General features: G+C 43.0%; 1 protein-coding gene across 3 annotated transcripts in view; it reads left to right on the forward strand.

Moving 5' to 3' along the window:
• The first annotated feature begins 12,158 nt into the window (after positions 1-12,158).
• LOC115020171 (prolyl-tRNA synthetase associated domain-containing protein 1-like) overlaps positions 12,159-12,857 on the forward strand; it is a 2,955-nt gene continuing 2,256 nt past the window's right edge. Inside the window, exon 1 of one of the 3 annotated variants that reach the window (XM_029450112.1) lies at positions 12,159-12,377. In XM_029450112.1, the coding sequence (XP_029305972.1) occupies positions 12,297-12,377 (81 nt within the window). In that variant the 5' untranslated portion in view covers positions 12,159-12,296. Of the gene's footprint in view, positions 12,418-12,857 lie in introns of all 3 variants that reach the window. The other 2 variants (XM_029450114.1, XM_029450113.1) reach the window with 2 other exon arrangements.

Raw genomic sequence — 12,857 nt, forward strand, 5'->3', positions numbered from 1 at the left:
CAAACATCAAGCAGCTGCAGTGTGTGTGTGTGTGTGTGTGTGTGTGTGTGTGTGTGTGTGTGTGTGTGTGTGTGTGTGTGTGTGTAATGGTAATGACAGAAAGCCTTCATCCATTTAATCACAGTTAAACTGTTGCGGAATGTAGGACACTGACAGGTAGTACAACACACACTCACACACTCACACACACACACACACACTCTCTCACACACACTCGCACAAACACACACACACACACACACACTTGAAGGTCGTGTCTTTCAGGTCCAACAGAAAGCTGTTGGCCTGAAATTACAGCTGAATATGTCTTTGTGTGTCTCTGGATGTCTCTAGATGTCTCTGTGTGTCTCTGGATGTCTCTTGATGTCTCTGGATGTCTCTCTGTGTCTCTGGATGTCTCTTGATGTCTCTAGATGTCTCTGTGTGTCTCTGGATGTGTCTTGATGTCTCTAGATGTCTCTGTGCGTCTCTGGATGTCTCCAGGTGTCTTTGGATGTCTCTGAGTGTCTCTGGATGTCTCTGGATGTCTCTGGATGTCTCTGAGTGTCTCTAGATGTCTCTGTATGTCTCTGGATGTCTCTGGGTGTCTGTAGATGTCTCTGGATGTCTCTGGATGTCTCTGGATATCTCTGGATGTCTCTGGATATCTCTGGATGTCTCTGGATGTCTCTGAGCATCTCTGGATGTCTCTGGATGTCTCTGGATGTCTCTTGATGTCTCTGAGTGTCTCTGGGATGTCTCTGGATGTCTCTGAGCATCTCTGGATGTCTCTGAATGTCTCTGGATGTCTCTTGATGTCTCTGAGTGTCTCTGGGATGTCTCTGGATGTCTCTGAGTGTCTCTGGATGTTTCTATATGTCTATGGATGTCTCTAGATGTCTCTGTGTGTCTATCGATGTCTCTAGATGTCTCTGTGTGTCTCTTGATGTCTCTGTGTCTCTGGATGTCTCTTGATGTCTCTGTGTGTCTCTGGATGTCTCTGGATGTCTCCAGATGTCCCTGGATGTCTCTAAGTGTCTCTGGATGTCTCTGGATATCTCTGGATGTCTCCGAGTGTCTTTAGATGACTCTGGATGTCTCTGAGTGTCTCTGGATGTCTATGGATGTCTCTGTATATCTCTAGATGTCTCTGCGTGTCTCTGGATGTCTCTGGATGTCTCTAGATGCCTATGGATGTCTCTGGATGTCTCTAGATGTGTATGGATGTCTCTGGATGCCTCTGAGTGTCTCTGGATATCTCTGGATGTCTCCGAGTGTCTCTGGGTGTCTCTGAGCATCTCTGGAGGTCTCTAGATGTCTATGGATGTCTATGGATGTCACTGGATGTCTCTAGATGTCTCTGGGTGTCTCTAGATGTCTCTGTGTGTCTCTTGATGTCTCTGGATGTCTCTGTGTGTCTCTGGATGTCCCTTGATGTCTCTGGATGTCGCTAGATGTCTCCAGATGTCTCCGGATGTCTCCGAGTGTCTCTGGGTGTCTCTGAATGGATTGGTTACGGTAAGCGCGTCATTTCCGGTTGTTAATGTTTCTGTGTTGTTGGTAGCATACTTCGGCAGCTCCAGTTTGACCCAGTTAATGGTGTTATATTCTTGATCACATCGGCTAATTACCTGTCATCTATCTAAACCTATACTTGTACTTCCTAAGCACTTACAACTCTCTCCTTATCCTCCTTCTCTTAGCGACTCTCGCTAAATCCTCAATTCTTTACGCTCTGTTCGGCTCTGCTAACGTTAGCTGCTGCAGCTCGGCAGCTAGCGATGGCATCTCCCTCTTCTGCTCTCTCCTGCTCGGTGTGTTTCATGTTTAGCTATTGCTCGGCCTCCTTTAGTGATAATGGTACGTGTATTAAATGTAGTTTATACGCAGGGTTGGAGGCGAGTTTTAGAGGGATAGATGAGCGGCTCCGCACCATGGCTAGTCAGCGGTTAGCAAGTGTAGCTGTTAGCAAGCCCCCTATAGTCGGTGCGGGTCGACCAGTGGTATCTCCTGTTAGCCATCCCCCGGCGGGACCCGAGCAGCCGGGAGACTGGGTGAATGTCCGAAAGAAGTGTTATCAGAAGCCCACGGTTCACCACCAACCGCTTGCTGTTTCTAACAGATTCTCCCCACTCAGTGACACACCAGCTGAGAAGCCAACTCTGGTTATCGGTAGCTCAATTTTGAGATACGTTCATTTTGAGACACCAGCGACGACAGTCACGTGCATTCCGGGGGCCAGAGCGGGCGACATAGAAGCACATTTGAAACTGCTGGCTAAGGCTAAACGTAAATACAGTAAGATTGTTATTCACGTCGACGGTAATGACACGCGATTGCGTCAATCGGAGTGTACTAAAGTTAATGTGGAGTCGGTGTGTACATTTGCCAAAACAATGTCGGACTCCGTAGTTTTCTCTGGTCCTCTGCCAAATCTTTTGAATGATGACATGTTTAGCCGCATGTCATCATTCCGTCGCTGGCTCTCACGGTGGTGTCCAGATAATGATGTAGGCTTCGTAGACAATTGGCGGACTTTCTGGGGAAGGCCTGGTCTGATTAGGAGTGACGGCATCCATCCTACTTTGGCTGGAGCAGATCTCATATCCAATAATATTACACAGTCTATTAGTGGACCTAATCCATGACAACCCAGAGTTGAGACCAGGACAAAGAGTTGTAGTCTTACACACTTCTCTGTGCTTCTTTCCGGGCAGTCACCCACTCAAATCCCCATAGTGACTGTGTCTGCCCCACGACCACTGAAACTAATCAAGTCTATGGTTAACAGAAGAGGAGTTATACATGAAAACCTAATTAAAATAAACACCACCACTGCAAAAGTGCAACTAAATCAAAAAATTAAATGTGGGCTCTTAAACATCAGATCTTTATCAACGAAAGCTGGATTGGTAAATGATTTAATATCAGATAATAAGATTGATTTATTTTGTCTCACTGAAACCTGGCTGAGACATGAAGAATATGTCAGTCTAAATGAATCTACTCCACCTGGTCATATTAATACTCACATTCCTCGAGGTACTGGCCGAGGAGGTGGAGTTGGGGCCATATTTGACTCAAACCTCTTGATCAATCCTAAGCCTAAACTAAAATATAACTCTTTTGAAAGCCTTGTTCTTACGCTCTCAAACCCAACATGGAAAACAATAAAGCCAATTTTATTTGTTACTGTGTACCGCCCTCCTGGTCCGTACTCTGAATTTCTATCTGAATTCTCAGAATTTTTATCAAATTTAGTCCTTAAAACAGATAAAGTAATTATTGTAGGTGACTTTAATATTCATGTGGATGTTGATAGTGACAGCCTTAATAATGCATTTATCTCAATATTAGATTCAATTGGGTTCAGTCAGAATGTACATGAACCAACTCACTGTTTAAACCACACTCTGGACCTTGTTCTGGGATATGGTGTTGAAATTGAAAGTTTATCAGTGTGTCCACATAATCCTCTTTTATCAGACCATTTTTTAATAACTTTTGAAGTCCTGTTACTGGACTACAAGCCAGTAGGCAAAATATCCTACGCTCGATGTTTATCTGAAAGTGCTGTGACTAAATTTAAGGAAGTGATTCCATCAGCACTTGATTCAATACCAGGACTCAATATCAATATAACAGAGGACTCCAATGCTAACTTTAGTCCCTCCCAAATTAATCATCTTGTTGATAGCGCTGCAGCCTCACTGCGAATAACACTCGACTCTGTCGCTCCTCTTAAGAAGAAGATCATAAAACAGAAAAAGAAAGCTCCGGCTTAATTTACAAATCCTCAAACTAAAACAAAAGTCGAGAAATCTTGAAAGTAAATGGCGTTCCACTAAATTGGAAGAATCTCGTTTAGTCTGGTTAGATCATCTTAAAACGTATAAGAAGGCTCTCCGTAATGCAGAGCAGCTTATTACTCTTCATTAACAGAAGAACATAAAAACAACCCCAGGTTTCTGTTCAGCACTGAGGCTGACAGAGAGCCACAGCTCTACAGAGCCTTCTGTTCCTATATCTCTCAGTAGTGACGACTTTATGAGTTTCTTTAACGATAAAATTATAATTATTAGAGACAAAATTAATCTCCTCCTGACCTCAATTGGTAATGACTTAACTTCAACTGTTGGAATTTTAAAAACATCTGTAACTCCTGAAATATATCTAGACTGTTTTACTCCAATCAACCTTAACCAACTAACTTCAACAATCTCATCGTCTAAACCATCAACCTGTCTTTTAGACCCGATTCCAACTAAACTGTTTAAAGAAGTTTTACCCTTAATTAACACTTCGTTATTAAATATGATCAACCTGTCTCTATTATCTGGCTACGTACCAAAATCCTTTAAAGTAGCTGTAATAAAACCACTTCTTAAAAAGCCTAGTCTTGATCCAGAGGTTTTAGCCAACTATAGGCCGATATCTAACCTTCCCATTCTCGCTAAAACCCTTGAGAAAGCAGTCGCAAAACAGTTGTGTGACTTTTTACATAATAATAGTTTATTTGAGGTTTTTCAATCTGGATTTAGAGTTCATCATAGCACAGAGACGGCACTGGTGAAAGTTACCAATGACCTTCTATTGGCTTCAGACAAAGGACTCGTCTCTGTTCTTGTCTTGTTAGACCTCAGTGCTGCTTTCGACACTGTTGATCATGACATTCTACTACAGAGACTGGAACATTGTGTTGGCATAAAAGGAACCGCACTAAGCTGGTTCAAGTCCTATTTATCTGAGCGATCTCAATTTGTACTTGTTAACGATAAATCCTCCATGACAGCCAAAGTCAGTCTTGGAGTTCCGCAGGGTTCTGTACTTGGACCGATTCTATTCACCTTATATATGCTTCCTTTGGGCAATATTATAAGGAACCACTCTATAAACTTTCATTGTTATGCGGATGATACCCAATTATATCTATCAATTAAACCAGATGAAACCAATCAATTGGCTAAACTTCAAGCATGCCTTAAGGACATCAAAACTTGGATGTCTAGCAACTTTTGATGTTAAACACAAACAAAACTGAAGTTATTATACTTGGCCCTAAACGCCTCCGAAACGCATTTTCTAATGACATAGAAGCTCTGGATGGCATTAACTTGGCCTCCAGCACCACTGTAAGGAATCTTGGCGTCATCTTTGATCATGATCTGTCGTTTAACTCTCACATAAAACAAATCTCAAGGACTGCCTTCTTTCATCTACGTAACATTGCAAAAATAAGACACATCCTGTCTCAAAATGATGCAGAAAAACTAGTCCATGCATTTGTTACTTCAAGGCTGGATTACTGCAACTCATTGTTATCAGGTTGTCCAAAAAAGTCGGTTAAGACTCTTCAGTTGATCCAAAATGCAGCGGCACGTGTATTGACTAGAACAAGGAAATGGGATCATATTACTCCTGTATTAGCTGCTCTGCACTGGCTCCCGGTAAAATACAGAATAGAATTCAAAATCCTTCTCCTGACTTACAAATCAATTAAAGGTCAGGCTCCAGCATATCTTAAAGATCTCATAGTACCTTATAAACCAACTAGAGCATTACGCTCCCAGATTGCAGGGTTACTTGTGGTTCCTAGAGTCTCTAAGAGTACAATGGGAGCCAGAGCCTTCAGCTATCAAGCTCCTCTCCAGTGGAACCAGCTTCCAGTTTGTGTTCGGGAGGCAGACACACTCTCCACATTTAAGAGTAGGCTAAAGACTTTCCTTTTTGATAAAGCTTATAGTTAGGGCTGGCTCAGGTTTGCCCTGGATCAGCCCCTAGTTATGCTGCTATAGGCTTAGACTGCCGGGGGACACCTCCCTGCTCTCTTCCTTCTCTCCCTCTCTCTTCTTCTCCCTCTCTTCTTCTCCCTCTATCTGTATGCATTTATGTAAATGTATGTTACTAACTCACCATCCGGGGTATCATCCCCGGAGTGTCTGTCTCTCATGTGGCAGGTTGCCACTGATAAAGTTTACGTCAGGATCATGAATCGTGACAGCGCCTGCTGACCTGGTCCTGCTGGACACCGGGAAGCCTTATTGACATTTTCCTGGATTCATCCAAACTTTCTATTTCTTTTTTTTTCCAACACAACATAATTTCTGTCAAATGTTGTATTTGTACTATGTTGTTTATCCTGTACACACGACATCTATTGCACGTCTGTCCGTCCTGGGAGAGGGATCCCTCCTCAGTTGCTCTCCCTGAGGTTTCTTCCATTTTTTCCCCTTTAATTTTGGGGTTTCTTTTAGGAAGTTTTTCCTTGTGCGATGCGAGGGTCTAAGGACAGAGGATGTTGTAACCTGTACAGTCTGTAAAGCACACTGAGACAAATGTATAATTTGTGATATTGGGCTATACAAATAAATTTGATTTGATTTGATTTGATTTGAGCATCTCTGGATGTCTCTAGATGTCTATGGATGTCTATGGATGTCACTGGATGTCTCTAGATGTCTATGGATGTCTCTGGATGTCTCTAGATGTCTCTGGGTGTCTCTAGATTTATCTGGGTGTCTCTAAATAGCTGTATGTGTCTCTGGATGTCTGTAGATGTCTCTGTGTGTATCCGAGTGTCTCTGGATGTCTCTAGATGTCTCTGGATATCTCTGTATGTCTCTAAATGTCTCTGGGTGTCTCTATGTCTCTAGATGTCTCTGGATTTCTTTGGATGTCTCTATATGTCTCTGGATGTCTCTAGATGTCTCTGGATATCTCTGGATGTCTCTGGATGTCTCTATATGTCTCTGGATGTCTAGATGTCTCTGTGTGTCTCTGGATGTCGCTGGATGTCTCTCAATGTCTCTGGATGTCTCTATGTGTCTCTGGATCTCTCTCGATGTCTCTGTGTGTCACTGGATGTCTCTAGATGTCTCTGGATATTTCTGGATATCTCTGGATGTCTCTAGATGTCTCTGGGTGTCTCTAGATTTCTCTGGATGTCTCTAGATAGCTATGTGTGTATCTGGATGTCTGTAGATGTCTCTGTGTGTATCCGAGTGTCTTTGGATGTCTCTAGATGTCTCTGGATGTCTCTATGTCTCTAGATGTCTCTATATGTCTCTGGGTGTCTCTAGATGTCTCTGGATGTCTCTATGTGTCTCTGGATCTCTCTCGATGTCTCTGTGTGTCTCTGGATGTCTCTGGATGTCTCTGGATGTCTCTAGATGTCTCTGGATGTCTATGGATGTCACTGGATGTCTCTAGATGTCTCTGGATGTCTATGGATGTCTCTGGATCTCTCTCGATGTCTCTGTGTGTCTCTGGATGTCTCTGGATGTCTCTGGATGTCTCTGGATGTCTCTAGATGTCTCTGGATGTCTATGGATGTCACTGGATGTCTCTAGATGTCTCTGGATGTCTATGGATGTCTCTGGATCTCTCTCAATGTCTCTGTGTGTCTCTGGATGTCTCTGGATGTCTCTGGATGTCTCTAGATGTCTCTGGATGTCTATGGATGTCACTGGATGTCTCTAGATGTCTCTGGATGTCTATGGATGTCTCTGGATCTCTCTCGATGTCTCTGTGTGTCTCTGGATGTCTCTGGATGTCTCTGGATGTCTCTAGATGTCTCTGGATGTCTATGGATGTCACTGGATGTCTCTGGATATTTCTGGATATCTCTGGATGTCTCTAGATGTCTCTGGGTGTCTCTAGATTTCTCTGGATGTCTCTATGTGTCTCTGGATCTCTCTGGATGTCTCTGTGTGTCTCTGGATGTCTCTGGATGTCTCTGGATGTCTCTAGATGTCTCTGGATGTCTATGGATGTCACTGGATGTCTCTAGATGTCTCTGGACGTCTATGGATGTCTCTGTATCTCTCTGGATGTCTCTGTGTGTCTCTGGATGTCTCTGGATGTCTCTGGATGTCTCTAGATGTCTCTGGATGTCTATGGATGTCACTGGATGTCTCTAGATGTCTCTGGATGTCTATGGATGTCTCTGGATCTCTCTGGATGTCTCTGTGTGTCTATGGATGTCTCTGGATGTCTCCGAGTGTCTCTGGGTGTCTCTGAGCATCTCTGGAGGTCTCTAGATGTCTATGGATGTCTATGGATGTCACTGGATGTCTCTAGATGTCTCTGGGTGTCTCTAGATGTCTCTGTGTGTCTCTTGATGTCTCTGGATGTCTCTGTGTGTCTCTGGATGTCCCTTGATGTCTCTGGATGTCTCTAGATGTCTCCAGATGTCTCCGGATGTCTCCGAGTGTCTCTGGGTGTCTCTGAGCATCTCTGGATGTCTCTAGATGTCTATGGATGTCTATGGATGTCACTGGATGTCTCTAGATGTCTATGGATGTCTCTGGATGTCTCTAGATGTCTCTGGGTGTCTCTAGATTTATCTGGGTGTCTCTAGATAGCTGTATGTGTCTCTGGATGTCTGTAGATGTCTCTGTGTGTATCCGAGTGTCTCTGGATGTCTCTAGATGTCTCTGGATATCTCTGTATGTCTCTAAATGTCTCTGGGTGTCTCTATGTCTCTAGATGTCTCTGGGTGTCTCTAGATGTCTCTGGATTTCTTTGGATGTCTCTATATGTCTCTGGATGTCTCTAGATGTCTCTGGATATCTCTGGATGTCTCTGGATGTCTCTATATGTCTCTGGATGTCTAGATGTCTCTGTGTGTCTCTGGATGTTGCTGGATGTCTCTCAATGTCTCTGGATGTCTCTATGTGTCTCTGGATCTCTCTCGATGTCTCTGTGTGTCACTGGATGTCTCTAGATGTCTCTGGATATTTCTGGATATCTCTGGATGTCTCTAGATGTCTCTGGGTGTCTCTAGATTTCTCTGGATGTCTCTAGATAGCTATGTGTGTATCTGGATGTCTGTAGATGTCTCTGTGTGTATCCGAGTGTCTTTGGATGTCTCTAGATGTCTCTGGATGTCTCTATGTCTCTAGATGTCTCTATATGTCTCTGGGTGTCTCTAGATGTCTCTGGATGTCTCTATGTGTCTCTGGATCTCTCTCGATGTCTCTGTGTGTCTCTGGATGTCTCCGGATGTCTCTGGATGTCTCTAGATGTCTCTGGATGTCTATGGATGTCACTGGATGTCTCTAGATGTCTCTGGATGTCTATGGATGTCTCTGGATCTCTCTCGATGTCTCTGTGTGTCTCTGGATGTCTCTGGATGTCTCTGGATGTCTCTGGATGTCTCTAGATGTCTCTTGATGTCTATGGATGTCACTGGATGTCTCTAGATGTCCCTTGATGTCTCTGGATGTCTCTAGATGTCTCCAGATGTCTCCGGATGTCTCCGAGTGTCTCTGGGTGTCTCTGAGCATCTCTGGATGTCTCTAGATGTCTATGGATGTCTATGGATGTCACTGGATGTCTCTAGATGTCTATGGATGTCTCTGGATGTCTCTAGATGTCTCTGGGTGTCTCTAGATTTATCTGGGTGTCTCTAGATAGCTGTATGTGTCTCTGGATGTCTGTAGATGTCTCTGTGTGTATCCGAGTGTCTCTGGATGTCTCTAGATGTCTCTGGATATCTCTGTATGTCTCTAAATGTCTCTGGGTGTCTCTATGTCTCTAGATGTCTCTGGGTGTCTCTAGATGTCTCTGGATTTCTTTGGATGTCTCTATATGTCTCTGGATGTCTCTAGATGTCTCTGGATATCTCTGGATGTCTCTGGATGTCTCTATATGTCTCTGGATGTCTAGATGTCTCTGTGTGTCTCTGGATGTTGCTGGATGTCTCTCAATGTCTCTGGATGTCTCTATGTGTCTCTGGATCTCTCTCGATGTCTCTGTGTGTCACTGGATGTCTCTAGATGTCTCTGGATATTTCTGGATATCTCTGGATGTCTCTAGATGTCTCTGGGTGTCTCTAGATTTCTCTGGATGTCTCTAGATAGCTATGTGTGTATCTGGATGTCTGTAGATGTCTCTGTGTGTATCCGAGTGTCTTTGGATGTCTCTAGATGTCTCTGGATGTCTCTATGTCTCTAGATGTCTCTATATGTCTCTGGGTGTCTCTAGATGTCTCTGGATGTCTCTATGTGTCTCTGGATCTCTCTCGATGTCTCTGTGTGTCTCTGGATGTCTCCGGATGTCTCTGGATGTCTCTAGATGTCTCTGGATGTCTATGGATGTCACTGGATGTCTCTAGATGTCTCTGGATGTCTATGGATGTCTCTGGATCTCTCTCGATGTCTCTGTGTGTCTCTGGATGTCTCTGGATGTCTCTGGATGTCTCTGGATGTCTCTAGATGTCTCTTGATGTCTATGGATGTCACTGGATGTCTCTAGATGTCTCTGGATATCTCTGGATGTCTCTAGATGTCTCTGTGTGTCTCTAGATTTCTCTGGATGTCTCTAGATAGCTATGTGTGTATCTGGATGTCTGTAGATGTCTCTGTGTGTATCCAAGTGTCTCTGGATGTCTCTAGATGTCTCTGGATATCTCTGGATGTCTCTAGATGTCTCTGGATGTCTTTGGATGTCTCTGGATGTCTCTAGATGTCTCTAGATGTCTCTGGGTGTCTCTAGATGTCTCTAGATGTCTCTGGATGTTTCTAGATGTCTCTAGATGTCTCTGGGTGTCTCTAGATGTCTCTGGATGTCTCTATAAGTCTCTGTGTGTCTTCGGATGTCTCTGGATGTCTCTATATGTCTCTGGTTGTCTCTAGATGTCTCTGGATGTCTTTGGATGTCTCTAGATGTCTGTGTGTCTTTGGATGTCTCTGGGTGTCTCTAGATGTCTCTGGATATCTCTGGTTGTCTCTGGGTGTCTCTGGATGTCTCTGGATGTCTCTATATGTCTGTGGTTGTCTCTAGATGTCTCTGGATGTCTCTAGATGTCTCTGTGTGTCTTTGGATGTCTCTGTATGTCTCTAGATGTCTCTAGATGTCTCTGGGTGTCTCTAGATGTCTCTGGATCTCTATGGATTTCACTGGATGTCTTTAGATGTCTCTGGATATCTCTGGATGTCTCTAGATGTCTCTGGATGTCTCTAGATGTCTCTGGATGTAACTGGATGTCTCTAGATGGCTATGTGTGTCTCTGGATGTCTGTAGATGTCTGTGTGTGTCTCCGAGTGTCTCTGGATGTCTCTAGATGTCTCTGGATATCTCTGGATGTCTCTATATGTCTCTGGTTGTCTCTAGATGTCTCTGGATGTCTTTGGATATCTCTAGATGTCTCTGTGTGTCTTTGGATGTCTCTGGATGTCTCTAGATGTCTCTAGATGTCTCTGGGTGTCTCTAGATGTCTATAGATGTCTCTGGATGTCTCTAGATGTCTATAGATGTCTCTAGATTTCTCTGGGTGTCTCTAGATGTCTCTGGATGTCTCTATAAGTCTATGTGTGTCTTCGGATGTCTCTGGATATCTCTAGATGTCTCTAGATGTCTCTGAGTGTCTCTGGATGTCACTGGAAAGTTGCAGGTGATGAGGTCGTACATGAACACCTGATGGTTTCTCTTTAGATCCTCGACAGACGTGAAGATGAACTTTGTTTTCTGCTCAAACACGATACATTATAATCCAGAGTAGATCATGTTTGTCCTCTGTTGGTCTGCTGCAGATGTTTCTATGTTGTTGTCCCTGAATATCAAACTGCTGATATATTATGATCTGCTTCTCTATTAAATCCTTTTATTAAACTTGAGAAGACAAATCACTCCCTCTCTGTTTATTGTAAAAACTTAAAGAAGATATTATGTCATGATTTAATATTTGGATTCACTCATATGCATTGTTACTTGATGTTATTTATTCCAGGACCTTCTCCCATTTAAAAGTGTCCTTCACGTCTGTACATCACTTCCTCACTTCCTATATTAACCTGCAGGAAGGTTGCACAATATATTGTTAGCTAGAAACATATTATTATTATTATTATTATTATTATTATTATTATTATTATTAGGTCTGATAAGTCTGATGAGCCTTTTCTTAAAATATCTTTGCTTCTTCTCTCACTGATTTTCTCTCCGAAAACTTTATCTACATTCTTGTCATTTATTTGTATTTTAAGCAAAGCATTAAGTCAAAAGCAGAATTATTTCCATTGCTGCATTTTAAGAGAGAGAACAATAGATGTTTTATAAATAATGTCAGTAACAATGTAGGAAACCAACCCTGTTATTTTATTTCCATTTCTGTCATTTATTTATTTATGTATTTGAAACTCGAAGGGCCAAATGAAATCCAGAAGATGGCAGTGATGCAGCAGTCATGCAGCAGTGGAGATACCAGCTGCACGTAGAAGAAGAACTTCTTCTACGTGCAGCTGTTTCTGCCCATGGCCGTCCAGTCCACACTTCAGTCCTTCCTTCCTTGATTTTTTAAAACACATTCATTGAAGATGTCAGAAGATCTGCGGTCCGAGCTGGAGAAATACCTGCAGACTTTAAACATCCAGACGACCTGCGTGGAGCACCCGCCGGTAAAAACTGAACCCGGACAGCAGCTCATTTACAGCAAAAGTAACATTTATGATTTAAACTACTGTAGTTGGGAGATGAACACAATGGTGTTTTTTTTGTTAAAACACCCTAAAACCCATTTGGATAATCGTTGTAATTCACACTTCTATTCGGCGTTCTTTAATACTCTTAATGCTCTTACTGTAGTATAATTTTAGCTTCGGGATTGGTGTGTTTTCGCTCCAACATTACATTGTTAAAGGACACGTGGACGCATTAAAAGGTTGTCATTTGATGTAAAGGTGAGTTGCATTGCCTGTATCATGTATGCCGAATACACCATCTGATCAATCAAAGCAGAAAGAGTGTGAAGATCTGTTTCCACAGTCATGTAATTGTGCGGAATGACCAAGACAATATAAAAAGTCATACATTTTTGAACGGAGTCTGGGATGAGAGACTCTCCAAACTTAAAACGTCACCTTATCCGCGGTATTGCC

The sequence above is a fragment of the Cottoperca gobio genome, chromosome 15, assembly GCF_900634415.1.
Source record: "Cottoperca gobio chromosome 15, fCotGob3.1, whole genome shotgun sequence".
In the NCBI taxonomy this organism is placed as follows: Eukaryota; Metazoa; Chordata; class Actinopteri; order Perciformes; family Bovichtidae; genus Cottoperca; species Cottoperca gobio.